The sequence below is a fragment of the Gossypium arboreum genome, chromosome 8 (genome assembly GCF_025698485.1).
Source record: "Gossypium arboreum isolate Shixiya-1 chromosome 8, ASM2569848v2, whole genome shotgun sequence".
NCBI classification, from domain to species: domain Eukaryota; kingdom Viridiplantae; phylum Streptophyta; class Magnoliopsida; order Malvales; family Malvaceae; genus Gossypium; species Gossypium arboreum.
The window spans coordinates 71,274,736-71,297,380 of NC_069077.1; the positions used below are offsets into that span (position 1 = coordinate 71,274,736).

Below are 22,645 nucleotides of genomic sequence, written 5' to 3' on the forward strand. Positions count from 1 at the left end.
ACTAAGTTGTTTCATAAAAATTCACTATTTTTGCGGGCTGATGAGCAACAATCGAGCTTTGAGAAGCTCAAATCTGTTTTAGCTCAGACACTTAATTTGATATATCCTAAATCCGGTAAAGAATTCATAGTTTATAGTGATGCCTCTCATATTGGGTCGGGTTGGGTTGTGTTCTGATGCAAAATGGTAAGGTAGTAGCTTACGCATCCCGGTAGCTTAAGTCACGCAAAGGCAACTATCCCACGCACGATCTCTAGTTGGATACAATTTTCTTTGCCTTAAAAATCTGAAGGCATTATCTGTATTGTGAGAGTTGTTTCATTTACAGTAATCACAAGAGCCTCAAGCATCTTTTGACTCAAAAATAGTTGAACCTTAAACAACGTAGGTGGATTGAGTTCTTAAGGACTATGACTGCACTATTGAGTATCACCTGGGTAAGGCCAATGTTGTCGTTGATGCTTTTAGTCATAGAGCGATGACCAATTTGAGGGTGATGTTTGCTCGCAGAAGTCTATTTGATGATGGTAGTTTATTAGTCGAGTTGTAAATTAAGTCGACTTGGATTGATCAGATTCGGGTTAAACAGTTGGAGGATCATTCTTTGATTTCACGATTTTTTTAAGTCGGGAAAGGTAGGACTTCAAATTTTGGGCTGAATAGTGATAGGCTTTGTATGCCTAATAATTCTGAATTGAGGCAATCTATTCTGTGAGAAACACATAGTAGCCTATACGCTATGCATCCTGGTGGAAATAAAATGTATTGAGATCTTTGAGAGTTATACTAGTGGCTTGGTTTGAAATAGGAGGTAACGGACTTCATCTATCATTGTTTGGCGTACCAACAAGTTAAGGCTAAGCACTAACTACCTTCGGGCTTGCTTCAACCCGTTAAGATTCTTCTTTGGAAATGGGAACGAGTGATTATGGACTTCATTAGTGGGTTGCCCTTAACACCCACTAAAAAGGATTTTGTTTGGGTCATTGTAGATCATTTGACCAAGCCTACTCACTTCCTTCTAGTCAAGACTGACTACTTTTTGCTGAAACTTGCTAAACTGTACATTTCTGAGATCATTAGACTTTATGGTGTTTTGGTTTCTATTATTTATAATAGGGACCTACGTTTCACTTATTGGTTTTGGAAGAAACTTCATGAGGCTCTGGGTACTTGATTGGGTTTCAGTACTACATTCTATCCTCAGGCTGATGGGCAATCTGAAAGAGTGATACAGATACTAGAAGATATGCTGCAGAGTTATGTAATTGACTTCCATGGTAGTTGGGAGGAGTTCCTGCCACTAACTGAGTTCGCATACAATAACAGTTTTCAATCTAGTATTCAAATGACACCTGACGAGGCTCTGTATGGTCGTGAGTGTCGTACTCTTTTGTATTGGAATGAGTTGGGTGAGAGACGGGTTTTGGGTCCTGAGTTGGTTTTTGAGACTGAGGACAGTGATAGACTTATTTGAGATCATCTTAAGGCAGCTTCTCATAGATAGAATTCATATTCGGATATGAAGGGGTGAGATATTAAGTATTCTATTGGTGACCAAGTTTTTCTTCAGGTATCTTCGTGAAAGAAATTTCTTTGGCTAGGACATAAGGGCAAGTTGAGCCCTAGGTTTATTAGACATTATCAAATTTTGAAATGAGTTGGACCGATTGCCTATCAGTTAGAGTTACCTCCAGAGTTAGATCATATTCACGATGTGTTCCACGTCTCTATGATTAAGCAGTATTGATCTGACCCATCTCATATTGTGTCTATTGAGGAGATTAAGGTAAGACGGATTTGACCTTCAAGGAGGAGTCAATTCAGATTATGGATTGAGACGTTAAAGTCTTGAAAAGGAAGACCATCCCTTTGGTTAAATTTATATGGTGGAATCATGGCACTGAGAAAGCCACTTGGGAACCTAAGAACTCAATTCGACAACAATATTCACATCTGTTTGAATCATGTAAGATTTCGAGGCCAAATTTTCTTTTAGGGGGAGAGTTGTAACGCCCCAAAAATTTGAATTTCTGATTTGTTAAATTCTGTCAAAATTAAATAATCTGCTTTAGTGGTTTAGTGCTTTGGATGTATGTCTGAGCTCATGGATTCAAATTTCACTCTTGATTTTTTTTCCCCTATTCCTATCTTGGTCTTTGTAACTTAAATACTATTTTCACTTGACTTATGACAGAATAAGCCTACTGGTTTAGCGGTAAGGTGTTAGCTTACCCTTTGATTCTATGTTTGAGTCCTTGCGAGAGCAAGAAAAAAATATTTTTGCCATCTGTGTCGTTGTCAGGGAAGAGTTTGAATTGAATTAGAATTCTGAGGGAATTTGAGTAGTTATCTAAAAATTTGATTAGTGGGATAGCATGGTTATTTTGTTTTTAAAAAAATCTATTTGATATTATTTTATTTTTCTCTTTCTTTCTTTTTTTCCAAAAACAAAATTCTCCACTCTTTTCTCATGTACTACGAATTTTTTTAATTTTCCCTTAATCCCTTCTTGCGTTTCACTCTTTTCGTCAATCAATTTTCTTCCTTTGCTTTTCTTTTTTTCTTCTACTTTGATTCCTTCATTTTGCATTCAAGCCATCCTTGATGCCATCGTTTTGCCTTATCGCTACTATTTTAAGTGCCGTGCTCAAGGGGACTGATTGAAAGTATCTAAATGTTGTATTGTTATTTTAAGTTAATAAGGATTGGTAGTGTTTGCTTGTAGCTCATGATTTTGGGTTGCTATGAGTATTGTTGTAATGAGGTTGGTTTCTTAGGTGGAGTCTCTGAACCGAATGCATCTTTGACGAGTTAGATTATTGTTGGGTTGTTGTTTTCTTGAAGGTAAGGCATCAATTGGAGATTTTAGGTCAAAATTATTCGTTAAACTTTGATATGAGTTATATTTATTTTTGCAAATTGATTTTGGTAAACCATCTTAATTGGTGTCTAATTGATGTGTTTAGGTTCTGAGAGTTTGTGGCTAATTTTGCATAAAAATAGTCAAGGTGTGTAACGAAAACCCGAGAAAATAATGGACAGCGAAAGCAAAAAATTGGGTTGTCAATGCCACGAACGTGTGTTACGCTTTATGGTAGGTTGTATATGACACACAGCTGTATGAAAGACTCTTTGAGCCACACGGTTTGGGCCAATTGAGCTGTGTGAGCCACACAGGCGTGTTTGAGGTCGTGTGGGTGACACGGGCTGGTTATTTGGACCGTGTGGACCATATGGGTGTGTGTGCCCAAATTTTAGAATTTCTCCCTAAGGCTATTCTCGTCGTACGATTCAAACGTAAGTCTATTGTGTAAAATACGATTAAAAGTATGTATGTTTAATATGTTGTCCGCTTAGTATGATTTGAAATGTGATAAGTATAAACTGTAATATGATATGTATGATCTGTAATATGATAAGCATGATTTGTATCTGTTACAAAAGCATATATGACATGTACATTTCTGATATCTGATAATTCTACATGTGCATTGGGATAGGATTTGTGTATATGGAAGAAGTGTGGGAAGTTTAATTTATCTGTTGTATTTGGTGGCTCAGCCACACGTATATATGTATTTGGCAATGAATCACCTAACGATCTAGCAGCTAAGTTGCAAATATTTTTAAAAGTGTCATACCGACACTAAGCGGTGTGTAGGGCTGGACAGATATTTAATACCCTGTATAGTGTGTTAGGATGATCGGAGATGGCGTGTAGTAGATAGGGATAGGATTGTAAATATGCTTCTTATATGTTTTGATACTGTTTTTCTTTATAAGTTTTGCCTTATTGAAATCTGAAGCATGTTTGAAATGATATCTGTTGATTTATTTACATGTTACACACTGAGTTTGGAAGCTCATTCTCTGTTTGTTTGATCCTCAGGTAATCCATAGACTTAAGTAGGCTGGTGCGACGGGAGCTCGGTTAAACTTCTTTTTGTTATTTATATTATTTTAAATTTGTTTATATTGTTTTGGTTTTCTTATATTGTTTTGGATGTTTTTGGAGACTGTTTTTAATTTTAGGTATTACTTTCATTTTAACTATTTGAATATTTCCAAAACTAAATCTACTTTGACTGCAAAATATCGAATTTCTAAAATCAAATTGCGTTTTCCAACACTCCTATTAGATAAGGAATTCCGTCGCAAAATTAAAAGATTTTATAAGAATATGACCATAAATATTTAACGATTTTATAATGGAGAATGGTTTACTTAGATAAATGAGAATCTGGTTTATCGAAAGTGTTTCTGGAATTAAGAATGAACTAAGGTAAAATCTTCAAATCTGGTCATAACATCTAGGCTGGGTTTACGGTGTTACATGCAAGGCTGCCGAGATCTTAAATCGCGAACGCGTGTTATGTGGTTAGATAATCAGTAACTTTTGGTTTGCAGGTCGTATCGAAACCAACTACACAAGGAAGAGTTTTCGGAGTGTACCGAGGCTAAGGCTAAGCATTCAAATATTCGATTTACCAATTTAATTTAAATTACTAAATTTTATTTTGCAACCTTCATTTTGTTATTATTTCATTTTATTTTATACTTTTTTTTTCTTTATCAACTAAACTCCCCCTTTATTTATTTTTCAACTTTGCATGTATAGGTCGTGGGCACGATAGCTGCCTAGACTCGAGAATTTTGTCACATAAATAGGAAAAGTAGAAATCTTAATTTCAATGGGATCGACCCTACTACTCTATACTACTATTTAATTCAATTAGAGTGTAGGAAATTATATTTGGTGGTTTCGACGCCCATTATTCATATAAGATACATCTAAATCTGAACACACATTTGTCGATTCATTCTAGATGTATTTTTAGTGTTTTAATTTTTATATTATAAAATATTAGGCTATTATTAATATTTTAAAATTTAAAATATATAAATTAAAAATTTAAAAATGTTTTTCCATAACCTAGTTGTCCAAATTCAAATGCATCTGAATAACCGCTTAGTCAAATTCATTGTGGATGTGCTTTTTAGTTCTTTCATATATTTATATATATGTTTTATAAATTTAATTTTTTTATTTATATATATTATATTGTAAATTTTATATATTTTTTCAAAATATATAGGCTTTTTATATATTTTTAATGGTAGATATTTTTATATTTTATATACTTTAAAAATAATAATAACCCAAAAACATTTTTTAAAATTAAAATATATAAACTTACTAAAAATACATCTAAAATAAATTTGGACAAATGAGTGTCCAAATTTAAATGTATCTGGACAATATTTTGTCTAGATTCAATTTTATATTACAATTTTATTAACTTATATATTTTAATTTTTTAGTTTATATCCAACACATGTCGTATTGAAAGATTATCATGTGCCATCATTAGATTAGCCATCAATGTCACGCCTAATACTGAACTAACAATGTTAGTACTTCAAATACCAACAAGATACTTTTGAATAAATTTAGAGAACAAACTACATACTTCTCATTTTGTAATTTATAGATAGAAGTATAAACTCATAACTTAAAATGTTATTTTAAAAATAAAATATCCTGATATTAAACAATTCTAATTTTCACAATTAAAAATAAAATAATACTTTCATTTTAAGTAAGAGTTTGACTAATTAAGAACTAAAGCCGCATTATAAATTAGCTTACTAATTGATTGTTGTAATAAGACATAATTATTTTTATTTGGTAATCTATATATAATAACTAATTTTTCATTTATATCAATTTGTTTTATAAATGTTTTATTTCCGACTAAAAATTTAAAATATTATTTTTAAATATATTTTCATCAAACATTGATAATCCTATATATTTATATGTTTAAATATTTTTAATTTGGTATTTTATTTCAATTCAAAGTTGATTTTGAAGTAACTTGGGTAATTTTTAAAATATGTTATGTTAACGTTAAAAGTAACTTTTTGTTATTAAACTGTGTACAAACTATGAATCAATTCATATATATCCTACATTTTAATCATTACATAGTAAGAAGGAAAAATAAACTTCAATTCCCAATAAACACATTTACTTATATTTTATTGAAATAAATAAAATAATTAAATCTATTTTTACACGAGTATACAAACAAGTAAAATATATATACATATGATTTCCAGTAAATTTGATTTGATGTTAGAGTTGCTTTGTAGCTCCTTCAAATATCCCTTTAGATCTTATACTAATAGAAAGTTGAATCAGAACCTTTTTTCCACATCTGCCCAGTTATGCTTATGTTAATATGTGAAATTCAGATGATACTAATGTCTTACAAGTTGTATCGCATGATGCATGATGCATGATGCTATTTATTTCATAAAACACATGGTGTCATTTCATCCAAATAGCTTCTTCTTGAACTAGGTTTGCATGCAGTTAGTGAATAAACAGCAAATTGTTGAGGGAAGAAGAATAGTATCTGTTGAGGGAAGAAGAATAGTATCTCTTTAAATGCCATAGCATAAAGAATGGGCACATCAAGAAACAATACCATGGAACCAACCTTTCAAGAATCATGTTTAAATCTAAGCCTCACATGACACACAAGTATACCACACTAGATTTAACCAATTTTTTTAAATTACAACTGAGTAATTGAACTAAAACTTACAACTCATAGTGAGATTCAGATACCCTATATAATGAATTTTGAATCTAGATGCTTAAAACTCAAACCTCCACTCTTACCAACTCTGCGAAGACTTCATTAATGGAGATTTAACAAGTGTCATCAAAATTTATATAAAACAATTAATTAATATTACACAATCAAAACATGACTACCTAGACGATGAGTAGATCAAGGGGGCAAAAACAAAAGAAAGCATCTCAAAACTAGAAGCACCACTGACATAGTTAATTAAACAAAACAAAAGAAAGCATCTCAAAACTAGAAGCACCACTGACATAGTTAATTAAACAAGCATTTAGCAAGTTAGAAACATTCAAGTGCCATCAGGCACCTTCCGCATTAATCTTTTCCTTAACAGTGGGTTGTGGTCCTGTTCAAAACAACAATAAAATATCAGAAATATACAAGCTTGATAAGGTTTTGCCTATGTTAGCAACTTCAAGAGGAGAAAAAAAAAATTATTTTATTTTATTTTATTTTTAGAAATGATTAGGTAAAGCTAACCAGAGATCAAGGCCGTGGGCCTGGTCTTGAACAAAATCTTGTGGCGAATAAATCCAACAACATCGAGCTCTACGCACGATGAAGAAGAAGTAGCCTCATCAATTTGCCGCTCCACGTCCATGTACTTAATTTTCTTGAGAACCACCATGGGCTTCTTAAGGGCCACTTTGTACCCTGTTAATTCATGATAGCCGACCGTGAAAGTGTAATTCTCCTGCAGATTTAGTTAACATGAAAGTGTAATGGGGGTATCAGTGTAATAATCTAAAAGAAAAAGCAGAAAAAAAAACCTGGGAAGAAGGGCGACAAAGCAGTCCGATTTGGAGGTTTTGGAGAGAATGCTGGAAAGAAGGCTGCACTTCAACCACACCTTGCAATTCGATAATTGCCCATTCAGGGCACTTCTCTGCCCCACAACTACACTTTACCTGGATCTGCATTCTTTTTCTTTTCCACTTTATCTGCAAACAAAAACGGTTGGATAATTGATTGATTCAAGAGAAAGGGGGAACTTTTAAATTGAATTTTGGGGGAATTGGCCGCTGCAGTGGCGCGGCTCTTACATTAGTGGATGCTTTTGACAGTGCTAAATTCCTTTTTTACCCTTAATTCAACTTTCCAAATTTTTATGGGCTTGACAGGGTATATGGCCGGACCCTCTACTCAAAATTCTTTACCAATTATGTAAACTGGGTCATTTATGGGCAAAAAAAGAGAAGCAGAAATCCAAAACAAAACGAACGTATACCTGGGCCAAGCCCAAAACGAAAAAACAAAAACAAACAAAGACAAATCCAGTTCAAGCAACTTCTCTCCAAAAGAAAAACAAAACAAACCCTCGAAGGAGTTGTCACTAACAGAATCCATGGTTTGCAACAGCCAAAGCCAAAAGATGCAATGCCAAGCTTGCCTATGTTGGGGTCTCAAATTCGGAGTAGAAGAAATTTAAGAGAGAAGAAGAATAGAGAAAATAGAAGAACTCTAAATTTTTCCTTCAGTATATTTTCATAACTGTTTCCCATACAACTTATGCTTAACAAGGAAAAATAACAAGAAAAACAACGTGGCAATTTTCTGTATAATCAAACTCACCGTTTAACTAAATCCCTATGTCCTGTTTTGTTGTTTTATTCTTAGGATTAAAACTCCCCGTTTTACTTAAATTAACTAACTGTTTATAACTAACTCCTTTTTTATTCTCCCATTTCTTGCTTAATTTTCTAGCCTGTAACAAGTACTGCCTCCCAAGGAAAAGATCCTTGTCCTCAAGGATGAAAATGAGGAAATTTGGTGTGAAGCAGGCTTAGAGATTCTATTGTTGCATCTTCAAGAAAGGAGTCAACCTATTCAATTAACACTTCAGTAACAGCTTGGTTTCCCTTTTTAACAATCCTCTTGCCCACAATTCAGACTGGTTCTTTCTGCAATGCACCATGCCTGATAGGTGTTGAGCCTATATGTTCCTTCAACTAAGAAATATGAAAGGTTGGACGAATACGAGAGCCTGGAGGTAGCTGTAGAGTGTATGCCACTTCCCCCACTTTCTTGATCACAGGAAAATGTCCATAATATTTAGGAGACAATTTTTTATTAAGGACCTTTCTAACTGTCTGCCGCCTATAAGGTTGTAGTTGCAAGTACACTAAATCACCGACTTAAAAACTCCTCCTTGATCGATGTTTGTTAGCGAACTGCTTCATACGAGTCTGAGCCTTTTTGAGATAGAACTGCAATAACTTCCTCGCCGCCTCCTTAGCTTGCAAACTTCTGTCTACCACTGCCAAAGAAGAAGCTCTTGCTAAGTAGGGCATGTGTGGAGGTGGAGACTATCCATATAAAGCTTCATATGGATTAAGCTGAATCGAAGAGTGGAAAGATGAATTGTACCACCACTCGGCGAGAGGTAACAATAGAACCAATTTGCAGGTGTTTCACCAGTCATGCATCTCAGATAATTCTCAAGGCATCGATTCAATACCTCTATTTGACCATCTGTTTGAGGGTGATAAGTTGTGGATAAAAGAAGTCGGGTACCAACTCGTCGAAATAACCCCTGCCAGAAACTATTAATAAAAATTCTATCTCTGTCTGATATAATTGAATCAGGCATGCCATGAAGCTTATAAACATGATTCAGGTACTCTTGTGCCACATCTTTAGCTATATATGGATGAGATAGAGCCAAAAAATGACCATATTTAGTTAAATGGTCCACCACAACTAAAATAGAGTTTTTCTGCTTGAATTTGGCAATCCTTCAATAAAGTCTAAGTTGACAACAGACCAAGCTCTATCAGGTACAGGTAATGGCTAAAGGAGCCCGGAAGATGTTACTGTCTCACTCTTGCATTTCTGACAGACCAAACATTCTCGAATCCATTTTTTTACATCAGTGGTTAAGCCCTTCCAATATAGCAAGCTAGCTAAACGCTTCCTGGTAACATGCACACCTGAGTGACCTCCAACCGTACTAGCATAAAAATGATAAAACAGCTCTTGTCTCAACTGCAGAATTTTCCCCACAATAATTTTTTCCTTCCTTCGCAAAAACCGGCCATCCCACGAATGCTTTGGTTCTTGAGATTGATGCTGTTGAATATCTTGTATGATTTTTTTTCAACTTGTCTTCTGCTTCATAAAACTATTGCACCTGCTCTAAGAGCCCCAAAATGACATAACTAGCTGATAGTTGAAAGTACTGACATTGCTCCAACTGAGGTTATCGAGGAAGAGCATCAGCCACCTTGTTGTTGATCCCTTTTCTATAGGAGACCTCAAAATCATAGCCTAGCATTTTAGCTACCCAACGCTGTTGGAATAGAGTGATAGCTACTTGATCAGACAAAAATCGCAGACTTTGGTGATCAGTTCGAATTTTGAAATGCCTCCCCACCATGTAAGCATGCCATTTTCTAACAGCTAATAAAACTGTAGGCATCTCCTTTTCATAAATTGATAGAGCTTGATGTCACACACCTAAAGCTTTGCTAAAGAAAGCCACAGGTCTCCCTTGTGGTTGTAACACTGCTCCAATTCCAAACCCACTTGCATCCGTATCCACTATGAATTCAAGCTGGAAGTTAGGTAACACTAGGACAGGTGCTGTACATAAGGCTCCTTTTAATGCTTGAAAGGCCACAGTTGCTTGATTCGACCAACCCCAACCATAATTTTTCAACAGATTTGTAATAGGCTTAGCCAGAACTCCATAATTTTTTATAAATCTCTTGTAATAACCGGAGAGTCCAAGAAAGCTTCTCAACTCTTTCACTGATCGAGGGGTTGGCCATGAAGATATGCAATCAACCTTAGTTTTATCCATAGAGACCGTTCCTACATGTAACACATCCCAGGTTTTCAATTTGAGAGGTGCTAAAACAACATTTAGTCTTTTTAGCATACAATTATTGTTCCCTTAAGATGATAAGAACTGCCCTCAAATGTTGCAAATGCTCGGACTAAGACCTTGAATACACCAGTATGTCATCGAAGAATATCAGCACAAAATTCCTCAACAATCGTTTAAATATATAGTTCATAAGAGCTTGAAAGCTAGAGGAGGCATTAGTGAGGCCAAAAGGCATCACGAGGAGCTCATAGTTCCCCTCGTGTTCAGAATGCTGTTTTATGCACATCGGGTTCCCACATTCAGATTTGATGATATCTGGACCTCAAATCTAGTTTGGAAAACACCCTAGCTTTTCCTAACTCGTCCAGCAACTCCTCAATTATGGGAATGGGGAACTTATCCTTTATTGTATGCTGATTTAATTGTCTGTAATCGACACAAACTTTCAGCTTCTATATTTCTTTTTGACCATCATTATAGGGGAAGCAAAAGAGCTATTGCTGTCTTTAATTATCCCATCTTAGAGCATTTCTTGAATCAATTTTTCCATTTCACCCTTTTGGATAGTTGGATATCTGTAGGGTCACATTTTAATCACAACTCCTTCATCCTTCAAAGGAATTTTATGATCTTGTAGCCAGGGTGGTGGTAACCCTTTTGGTACTTGAAAAATGTCATCAAAATCTGCCAGTAACCCTTGAAGCTGACCTTCAAACTCACTCACTCCCATAGCCGAAAGTGTCACTTGATCAGGTGAGCTCATTACTACTGTACAAGGTCCCAAAGCTTGCCCCACAACCACAAAGCATCTTGAATTCGACCCACTATTTTCTACTGCTAATGAACCAAGAACAATACTATGAATAATACATGGTTTACCCTGAACCATAAATTGCATGGTTAAAGAGCTAAAGTTCCAAACAATATCTCCTAAGGCTAATAACCATTGGACTCCCAATACCATGTCACAACCCTTCAGAGGCAAGAATATAAAATCTGTTTTAAATTGGTAGTTTTGAACTGTCCATGAAACTCCTTGGCACAGTCCCTTGGTAAATAGGCAGCTCCTATTTACTACCGAAACCTTCAGCTGCCCTTGGTTTAATACGGGCAACGATAATCTACTGACCAACCTTGCCTCAATGGAATTATGTGTGGTACCTAAATCTACAAAAATGATGGCCCAACTGGATCCTACCCGAGCAACCACCCTCATGGTATTATGCCCTTGTAAACCAGTGAGTGCATGTAGCGAAATCACAAGGGATTTGGATGACTCCTCTTCTGAACCACTCTCCTCAAGTTTATCAGAATATTCTTGGAATTCCTATGCTTCACTATCGGAAAGAGGTTCCAACAAAAATCGATATAGTTGAGACTTTACATATTTGTGTCCAACATGATATTTGGCTCCACACTAAAAACATATGCCCTTTTGTTTTCGTTTTGCCATTAATGTTGGTGAAAAGGACTGAGAACCCAATTTGTAGATTGGGGCACTACTCGCAGACTGTGAAGCCGAAACAGCCCCTGTAGGAGCTGAAGAATATCCCGATATAATAGAAGGGTTGAGTAGAGATCTAGGCGAACTAATCGCAAATGTTGAAGATTTCTTTTCCGAGCAAGATAGGAGCATCTCAATCTTCCTAGCTAGCTGAAAAGCCTCCATCAAGGTAGAAGGCTCGAACAGATTAAGGTAATGACCAATTTCAGTTTTTAAATTACTAAGGAAAATGCTAAGGGCATACGGTTCAAAAAGATGTAATTGATTCAATAGGCCAACAAACATATCCTGATACTGTTCTACTATACCTTGTTGCTTTAGATTTACTAGCTTTTTCATAAGATTCCTGAATTGCCCAAATCCAAAATGGTCTTGTAGACTCTTCATGTAAGCTGGCCAGGATAACATCTGAAGATCGCCATTTCGTTGGGAATAAAAATGGTGCCATTCCAACTCTTGACCCTTCAGATTCAACATCACTATACGAACCTGTAACGCCCTTACGCCCGAGACCGTAGCCAGAGTCGAGCTTGAGGTGTTACTAAACTTAATTCATTAATTTAACAGCTCAAACCATTTATTTTTAAAATTTCCAGACAAGCTGGCCAACTGCATCACAGTTGCTTAAAAATTCATATCTCGAGTTCTGAAACTCAAAATTAAGATCCATAAATTTTAAATGAAACTAGACTCATATATTTATTTACTAATATTTTTCTAGAATTTTTGGTTGAGCCAATTAGTACAGTTTATTTGTTAAATTCTCCCCTATTTCAGGGTTTGACTACTCTGACCCCTGTGTATTAAGAATCAGATATATCCCTGTACAGAGTTTCAATTACTATGAAGTTTATTTATTATAAAACTAGACTCAATAAGGATTTCATACATGTAAGATAAAGCTCCTAATTGTTTTTGTACAATTTATAGTGAATTTTTAAAGTCAAAATAGGGGATACAGATATCACTCTGACCCTGTTCCACAAAAACTTAAATATCTCACAAAATATAACTCATATACCTGTTTTGTTCTATCCATATGAAAATAGGCTCATCAAGATTCAATTTCATAACTTACTCATCATTTAATTCCATTTCTACTATTTTTAGTGATTTTTAAAATTTACATCACTGCTGCTGTCAGATTCTGTTTTATGGCAAATTTTACTTTACTATATATTTTCATGGACTAAATAGCATTTTAAACATACATAACATCAAATATGACTTAGATTGGCCATTCCAATGGCTAATCATTTACAAACCCTTTTCTTGCCAAACCATAGCCATATCATAAGATCATTTACACAAAGTGAGTATTTTTCTATACATGCCACATTTAAAACACACAAGCCATTTTACCAATTTAGGCCTTCGGATAGTGTGGACGAGTCTTTGACCTATCCCGATTCTCAAGCCGGCTTGTCAACAACTACAATGAATGAAAAGAAGGGGGTAAGCATAGATGCTTAGTAAGTTCACATGCAAATAGCAAGTAACATAATCATGAAATTCCACATAAAACATCATTTGCATAAACAACACCAAGACATTCATGTTTCATTTGCATTCAATATCTTTCTACGATTTCATCATACCAAGTTCTCAGCCCGAGGATTTAAGCACATATCTGTCAAATTTTCTCATTCACACTTACCAATATGTCACCTTCGTTTTAGGCATTCTTCTCATTCACTTAAGATTCACCCGTTGAACACATCCGAATATAATTTGAATACGTGGATTTCATGAACGTAAGTGCCATACCCACAGCTAGACAAACTCAATAGCCTGCGGAACTTATGTAGCCAAGCTACCATGTAACCCGCCCATAAGTGAACTCGGACTCAACTCAACGAGCTCGGCCGTTCGCATCCATAAGTGAACTCGGACTCAACTCAACGAGTTCGGATGCCTAGTTACATCTCACGAACTCTGACTTAACTCAACGAGTTCGGAACTCAAGTATCCTAGTGACATGTCACTTGTATTCTAATCTATTCCCAAGGTTCAAACGGGCTTTTTCCATGATTACACATCTTTGCCGTCTTCCACGGGATATCGGAACCGATGCTCGGTGATAGTTCATACTCATCAAGTAATTCACATAATTACATATTATTCAACAATAACCACAAAACATAACATTTCATGATAATAATAAGCATCGTATCATATAAACAACATTAAATTGCTCAAAATGATAATTATGTTACTACATTTACACATGAACTTACCTCGATACAAAATATTAGCAATCGAGCCTATTCTTCGTAAACTTTGTTTTTCCCTCGATCGCGACTTGAATCTTGTTTCTCTTGATCTATAATGCCAAATTAATCTTATTTAATACATACATTCATCAAAACAGCATTTAATAAGAACTTTGGCAAAATTACATTTTTTCCCCTAAACTTTTGCATAATTACACTTTTGCCCCTAGGCTTGGGAATTAAACTTCATCCCTTATTCTTATGTTTTATGACATGCTGATCATTTTTCCCTTCTATGGAAACATCAAATTCACACTCTAACATGTACCTATGACTATTAGGTATTTTTACCGATTAAGCCCTTTTACTCGTTTTCGCTTAAAACCGAGTAGCACAAGTTGTCTAACATAATTTAAAACCTCATATTCTATCATAAAACACCAAAATACACAAATTTCACCTATGGGTATTCATCCAAATATGAACCCTAGGTTGAATTATTGCTAGCATAAGTTAATTCGAGCTACTGGGATTTCAAAAACATAAAAATCATTAAAAACGGGGCATGAAATCACTTACTATGAACCTTGAAAGTTGAAGAAACCCTAGCTATGGGGAGAGGTAAAATTCGGCAGCAAAAATATGGAGAAGATGATCATTTTGTGTTATTTTTCCCATTTTATTTCATTTAATATATAAATGACCAAAATGCCCTTACTACTAAACTTTCCAAAAATACCATCCATGTCCAATTTTTGTCCATAGACTTAGAAATTGGTAAAATTGCTATTTAAGACCTCCTCATTAATATTCCAAAGCAATTTCATACTAAAAACTCCTAGAATGCAAATTTTACAAATTATTCGATTTAGTCCCTAATTTCAGTTTAAGCACTTTAGGCATAGGATTTCATCACGAAATTTTCACACAATCATGAAATCATATCATAAACATCAAAATAATTATAAAATAATTATTTCTATCTCGAATTTCTGGTCATAAAACTACTATTCCGATTAGGCCCTAATTCGGGATATTACAGAACCTTGCTAGATTTTGGTGTTCCCTCACCCTCAAAATATTGTTCCAATTTGGTCCACCATCCTCGAAAATCATTGCTATCAAACTTGGGACATCCGAGTCTACTTGTCTTCTCAGACGCCCCCACATGTGACTGATTCCTTAGATGCACGCTACTCATATTAGCCAAATTTGGTCCAACTTAAACATGTGGTACCTGCGTATTTTTAGGAGGAAACCTATCCCTTTGTCCGTGGCCCCATTTGCTGGAGGTCCATTTGGTGGAGGTCCGAAACACTGACCTAGCAAAGCTTATAAGTCCCCACGAAACTCATCCTTAAACTTCTAGAAACTAGTCTCCATCTTGTCCTCTAAACAAACCATCTCCTCTTGTATTTTAGAGATTTCTCACTGCATGCTGCCAACCTTCTTTTGTAGTAGTGTTGAAACACCGTCACCAGCCATCCGAGGGATAGTAAAACCTCTGATACCTTTGTTGCGGTCTCAATTTCAAAGTAGAAGAAATTTAAGAGAGAAGAAGAACAGAGAAAAAAGAAGAATTTTGTATTTTTCCTTTAGTATATTTTCATAACTATTTCCCCATACAAGTCATGCTTAAAAAGGAAAAATAATAAGAAAAATGACGTGGCAATTTTCTATTATAATTAAATGCACCGTTTAACTAAAGCCCTACGCCCCATTTTGTTGTTTTATTCTTAGGATTAAAACTCCCTGTTTTACTTAAATGAACTAGCTGTTTATAATTAACTCCTTTTTGTTCTCCCATTTCTTGCTTAATTTTCTAGCCCGTAACAGCCGATCAGCTAAAGTAGGGAGAAGGAGGTGACCAATGGTAGTGACAGCGAATCGCGGACAACCCCACGGTGCCCAGAGTGAGAGATCCTCTCAGAGCCAACCAACCTAACCCAACTGCAGCTAATCCAGCAAGCCCCATTTAGTCCCTCTGCCCAATCCAACCGAAGAACCCCAATTGTGTAGAATCGTCTTAGCCAGCTATTTCAGTTAATCCTAAGAGCTGGAAGTTCATGTTCCACTACGAAATAAGCAAAACTAGGGATGACTTTGCTCAAATAAGAACAGACACCACTACACAGCCTATCGTAGCCAGAAGATGAACGAAAGAATTACCTTCACAGGGGTATGAACAAAAAAGCAATAATGAAAGGAATGAGTCATCGTCTTCACAACCTGAATATGTACTCTAATAGTTGAGATGTCATGCAGAGGAGAGCAGGCCTTTCACATAACGGTGAGTGAATCTCCATAAAAAACCACCTCTTATAATTTGAGATCCACAACTAACCGAACAACATTAAGACATGCTAGGGCCTCTACAGTAAAAGCCGAAAGAACATGCACGGTAAGCACTAAATGTGATCCAATAACTCTGCCTAATCTGTCCCTAAACATCAGTCCTGTGCACGACCGCATAGAATGCACATTAAAAGTAGTATCAAAATTTACCTTCAGTATTGTGCCTTCTGAAGGTCACCAACACTCATCCCCAAGCATCTGACCAAGTAACCTCTCTTACACCATATTCAGTTCCTGAAGATAGCAAAGGACCTTGCGAACAATTTCCTGCACTTGAAAAATAGCATTTGCATGTATACATTGATTCCGAACATGCCAAATATACCAAAGAGCACACACAATTTGCCTAGAAACAGTAGGGTTAGAAATAACCATAAGAAAATAAAACCAGTCTTGGAAAGATACTCCAATGAAATCAACTGGCCATGTGATTTGCAGGTCATTCCAAACCCTAGCAACAGAAAGGCAATCATGACATATGTGCTTAAGAGTTGTAGGCGAGACGAGGCACCAAGGACATAGAGCAGAAGGTCGTAAATGTCTATTGTATAAATTGTAATAGCTAGGGATGTAATCATTGAAAATTCGCAAAGCTGTGATTTTAATTTTTCCTAGTACTTGTACTTTTCATAATTTGTTGTACACAAGTCTGTAAGAGCCGGGAATAGCTATAGAGTCTGAATCCTAAAAAAGATGATAGTCCCTCCATACCGAGTACACCCTGAGCCATCCTTCCCCTATACCAAGATATCATCATGAGCTTCTTGAGAAAAGGGAATGTAGAAGACCAGATTCGCAACTGTGGCTTCCAAGACATCGGTAAGCAGTCGCTTATCCCATTGTCTAGTGGACTGATTAATAAATTCAAACACATGCAAATTAGACTAACTAACCCTATGATGTCACAAATGGTGCTCAGGTAGGCCAGGAATCTAGACATCATCCCACACCCAAATACGAGTAGGGGTGTTTAATCAATTAACCGACCCAAAATAACATTAACCGAATTAATCGACCTTTCAAAATTTTTAACCGTTAACTGAACCAAAATTTTTTCAAAAAAATTAACCGAATCGAAAATTTTTCGGTTAATTCGGTCGGTTAATCGAATTAACCGAAAATTATATGTTTTTTAATTTTTAGTTAAAATAAGTATAAAATTAACCGAATTAATTGAATTAATCAAATTAACCGAATTACCCGTGTAGTGGGCCAAATTTGTCTGGCCTGTTACAAACAAAATAATAAAAAAACAAAACAATAAATAAATAATAAAAAACCCACACAATTAACAGTCCAAATCATTACAATAGTCCACAGACCCAATACAAACTAACCAGCCCAAGTACAAAACCCTAACCCAAGACCCAAAATACAGGCCCGATGGGCCCAGAAAATTACAACTCTAGAACCCTAGGGTTCTCTCCCTTGTGCCGCAACCAGACAACGCCTCCAGCAACCACACCAAGCCTTCAGTGCCATACGCTCCATGCGCCTTCAGCACCGTACGACCAGCACATAGCCCTCGTATGCTACACCTATGCCTCTGTACGATGCCAACACACTCTGTACCTACGAAAGAAAATAAACAAAAGCAACAGTAGAGCAGTAGCAAATAGGGAATAATGAAAAATTGTATTTTGTTTTTGATTTTCTTTCTTTTCGGCTATAAAGGCCTCAAAATTCCATTGTATTTTGGTTACAAGAAAAAAATAAGAAACACACACAAACAGACGCAATATACGCAGATATAGAACACAAAAATTAGCAAAAAGGTGATTTTTGGGTGCTTCATACTTTCTTTCTTTCAAATTTGTTTCATATTTCTTAACTTTGCATGTGATTTCTGAGTATAATAAAATCAAAACGAAGACTCACCTTCGTGTATGAGCCACTGGAATCTATCATCTTCGTCGGCATCGAAGTTTGAGAAGATTTCAAGGTCGAAATTGGTAGACCATGGCCTTGGATTCGGAACAAGGAAGAAAAGGGGCACCATCGGAGCGCTATTCATCGTTTGTAAGGATGAAATGGTGGCTGAGCGACGTAAAATTTTAGGGTTTCCCCTTTTTCATTGCTTCGACTGAATGGCTTGGCTTTGGGGCCCTTTTAAGCAACCAAAAACGATACCGTTTAGGCCTGCTTCAATGGCTCCAAAACAGTGCCATGTGGACAAGACCCGACCGACCCGATTCCTAGCCCCTGGGATCCGCGCGTTTTCACGGTGAGGGTATATTTTCAATATAAGTCCCTCCCCTTTACCCCCACTTTTGATCGGCTCCTGATTTCATTTGATTTATTTTTAGATTCTTCCTAAATTTTGGATATGTTTGCACTTTGGTCCACGCTCAAGTGTTGTATTTTGAGACCTGGGGTATTTTCAGTTTTGGACCTTGAGCGTTCGCACGTGTTGCGCATCGGTCCTTGCTTCAATTTCAATAATTTATTTTATTCATAAATTGACCCCATTATTTTAGATTTATTTTAATTGAGTCCTCTATACCTATAACGCATTGTTTTTAAAAAACTCATTAAATATTTTTGTTGTTGAAATTACTTTAATAATTCTACCCCATCCTTTTTTATTTATTTTAAAGTTCCATATTATGTTATTTTAACAACTAATATAATATTTCGTTTAAAAATTTTTATTTGTACATGTCTTATTTTAAGTGAGTTTTGGACTATTAATGTTTATTTTTAAGGTTTCTAACATTTCTATATATGTATATATGTGTTAAGCTATTATAATAACTCTATTTTGTTTTTGTAAAATCATCTTTAAATTCTTTAGCATATTATTTCAATGTTCTATATGATATTTCATTCAAATGTTTTACATCTATATGAATATATATATTCTGTTATACTTATATAGCTCATGGTGAAATTAATTCTTATCCCATATTATGAATTCCATGTTACTTTACATGCATAACTTCTTTTCAATCTCTCTCTCTCTCTCTATATATATATATATGTATACTTTAAAACCTTACGTGTATAAAATATATTTATCACATTCTTTTGTTATTTTAAAACTTTTCACATCTTACGTGTTCTTCACATTTTTATTATATGTATATGGTCAACCCTAAGTAGATATTCTTTTTTTAAAACATATTTTTTACACTATTTGACTCAAATTCCTTCTTTTATAGTATATATTTTAATAATCATTTATATATTTGAAGTTCCTTTTATATATGTAAATTATTTTATATTCTAGCAGTGTTTTGTAAATCTATTATGTATATTTCCTAGGATTATATTTTACCATGCATTCTTGCTATTCTTTCATACTACATATATTATTTAAATTTTATTTTATTGTGTGTATTTTAGCAAATATTTTAAACACTTTATATATTATGTATTTTAAAAAATATTCATTCTATAACACATATTTTAATGATTGCATGTATATATTAAATTTGTTTTTACAAATAGTTTCTAATTTATAAATCCATCAATTCATATATTGTGTATCGCTTACTTATCATTGTTTTAAAATAGTTTTATACCATATTGCTTCTTCGATTTGCATTTTGTTTTGTGCTTCTAGTAGTAATCATTTTATATTATGCCATGTATGTTGTCGTTGCATATTATTTATTCATTGTTTTATATTGTCATGTTAATTATTCTCCATGCATGATCAAAATTGAGTTATATTTCCAAGTTAGTTATACTTAGTTGTTTAAGTGTTTGTTAGTTGATTAAATAAATTTTGTTATCTTCACCCTTCCATTGTCGTATTTTATGCGTACATATATTATCCCATATCATTATTTTGCACTTGGTTTACGAAAATGTGGTTTTACGTAATCCAAAGCTTTATGATTAATTCCGTTTTATTTTAAGTAAAATTAATACATTTTAAGCTATTTTTATAATTATTGATTTAAAAATTCTTTAAAACGAAGGCAATACTCGGTGTTTTGCAATTCAGGAATCGTGCCCTATCGTGCTGGGTTGCGATTTCTCATTTGTTCAAAAAAATCGAATATTCCTTTGGATTTTCACTCATGCGTTTAAAAATCCCCTAAAACGAAGGTGATACTCGGTGTTTGGCAATTCAAGAATCGTGCCCTATCGCGCTAGGTTGCGATTTCTCGTTTGTTCAAAACAATCGAATATTCCTTTGGGATTTCACACATGCTTTAAAAGTTTTCTCCAAAACGAAGGTAATGTTTGATGTTTGGCGATTCGGGGAATCGTGCCCTATCGTGCTGGGTTGCGATCTCCTGTTTGTTCAAAATAGCCGAATATTCCTTTAGAATTTCACTCATGTTCTCCAAATTCTAAATTAAGGCAACGTCCAATGTCTAGAAATTCGAGGAGTCGTGCTCTACTATGCTGGGTTTTGATTTTCTCGTTGGACTAAATAATTGGGCATCCTTTTGAGGTTTTCAACACATAAATTTTTGGAAGTCAAAATTTATCATGTTCGAGGGTATAAAGGATCGTGTCCTATCGTGCTGGATGTGATGCTATATTCCTCTAAAACAAGAGAATTTTGATGACCAACTCGGATTATTCAAATGTTATTAAAAAGAACCATATTTCAAAAATATTTTTAATTTTAGACATAAGGACAGTATTTAATCGATTTGGTACCAATTTTGGTAGTAGTGAGGGTGCTAATCCTTCCTCATGCGTAACCGAATCTCGAACCCATTTTCTCAAAAGTTTGTAGACCAAAATTGTTGTTTTAGTAAACCAAAATGTTTTATTAAAGTAACCAAATTCTTAGGTGATCCGATCACACCAAAACAAAAAGATCGGTGGCGACTCCATGTTTTATTTTCAAAAAGTCGATTTCCCATTTTTTTCATTAAAATTAAAATATTAAAAAGACGATTTCGACAGCTTGGTGACTCCACTGGGGATTTCGGGAGTCGAGCCATAAATTGATTGATTTTTGTCCTTTGCCAAAAATTGAAAGCTCGTTTTAAACTTATGATCCCTTCATTGCATTTCATCCGTTTTTCTTACGGTTTACATTATTTTTCCTATTTTCTTTATTGCTTCGGGTTTTTCTTATGCATATATCCTCGCACATTGCATTGCATGACCACCGTGGTCACACCTTCTAAGTGAGAGTAAGAAACTATGCTTTCGTGAGGTTTTCACCTCGCATGGGCTAGTGGATTGCTTCCGGAGTACATCCGTACCTATGATTTCATGAGATTTTCATCTCCTCATGATCATAGGGAAATGTATCCCCCTGAACCGAACTCGATCTATATGAGCCTATAATGGGTGAGGATTGAGGAGCCTGCTAGTTCAGGTACCTTATCTCTAGAACCGAACCACATATAGTGAACCTTAGGAGCTATCTTTGGGTAGGGCCGCGTCAAGCCTTAGTATTTACCTGTATATGCATTGTAATTATCGTTTATGTGCTTGCATTTTATCAATATTATTTGATACTAACCTATGTTTTGTTTTGACTGTGTTTTGCATAGCATTGCATACTAAAGGAGGTGTTGATTCGTATTCAATTACTAAGTTAGAAAGTTTGACATAGAGAATGAATTTCGTAGTAAAGTTAAGGATAATGCGGCTGTTCATGCATGGTCAGAGAAGCTACAATCAGGGAAGGGGGATAGCTTGGCAGAAGGATATATATCGGAGTTGCAGGAATTCACTTGCGTCAATGTAGCACAGAATGAGCTGCAAGAGTTGAGAGATATATGGGCTCATTAGGATGAAGAGACCAAGCAGTTGTTTTATCAAAGCTATGGTGATATATCTTACTTGCTAGATATTAGAGTGGATAAGCATCTATTCCGAGTTATGGTTTAGTTTTGGAACTCTGCTTACAAGTGTTTCACTTTTGGAGAAGTGGATTTAGTACCTACCATGGAGGAATATACTGCTCTGCTTAGGTGTCCAAAACTTTAAGTCAAAAAGACTTATGCCAGGGTTTTTAATGGTCAGACTTTCGCGAAGAAGTTGATGAGCATTTCAGGGATGAGTGAGCCTTGGGTCACTTCTCGGATTCAACAAAATGGAGACAGTAAATGTATCCCTTGGGAGAATTTGGGAGATTTGGTTTTAACGCATCCAGATGAAA

At 35.2% G+C, this 22,645-nt stretch overlaps 1 protein-coding gene across 1 annotated transcript; it reads right to left on the reverse strand.

Moving 5' to 3' along the window:
* Window positions 1–6,690: 6,690 nt before the first annotated feature.
* Window positions 6,691–7,720, reverse strand: LOC108452090 (uncharacterized). The gene is made up of 3 exons (XM_017749830.2): window positions 7,433–7,720; window positions 7,143–7,356; window positions 6,691–7,008 (listed from the first exon to the last, which is right to left on the reverse strand). Exons 1-3 carry the CDS (start codon window positions 7,580–7,582, stop codon window positions 6,962–6,964), a joined length of 411 nt encoding a protein of 136 aa, XP_017605319.1. The 5' UTR covers window positions 7,583–7,720; the 3' UTR covers window positions 6,691–6,961.
* Window positions 7,721–22,645: the final 14,925 nt, after the last annotated feature.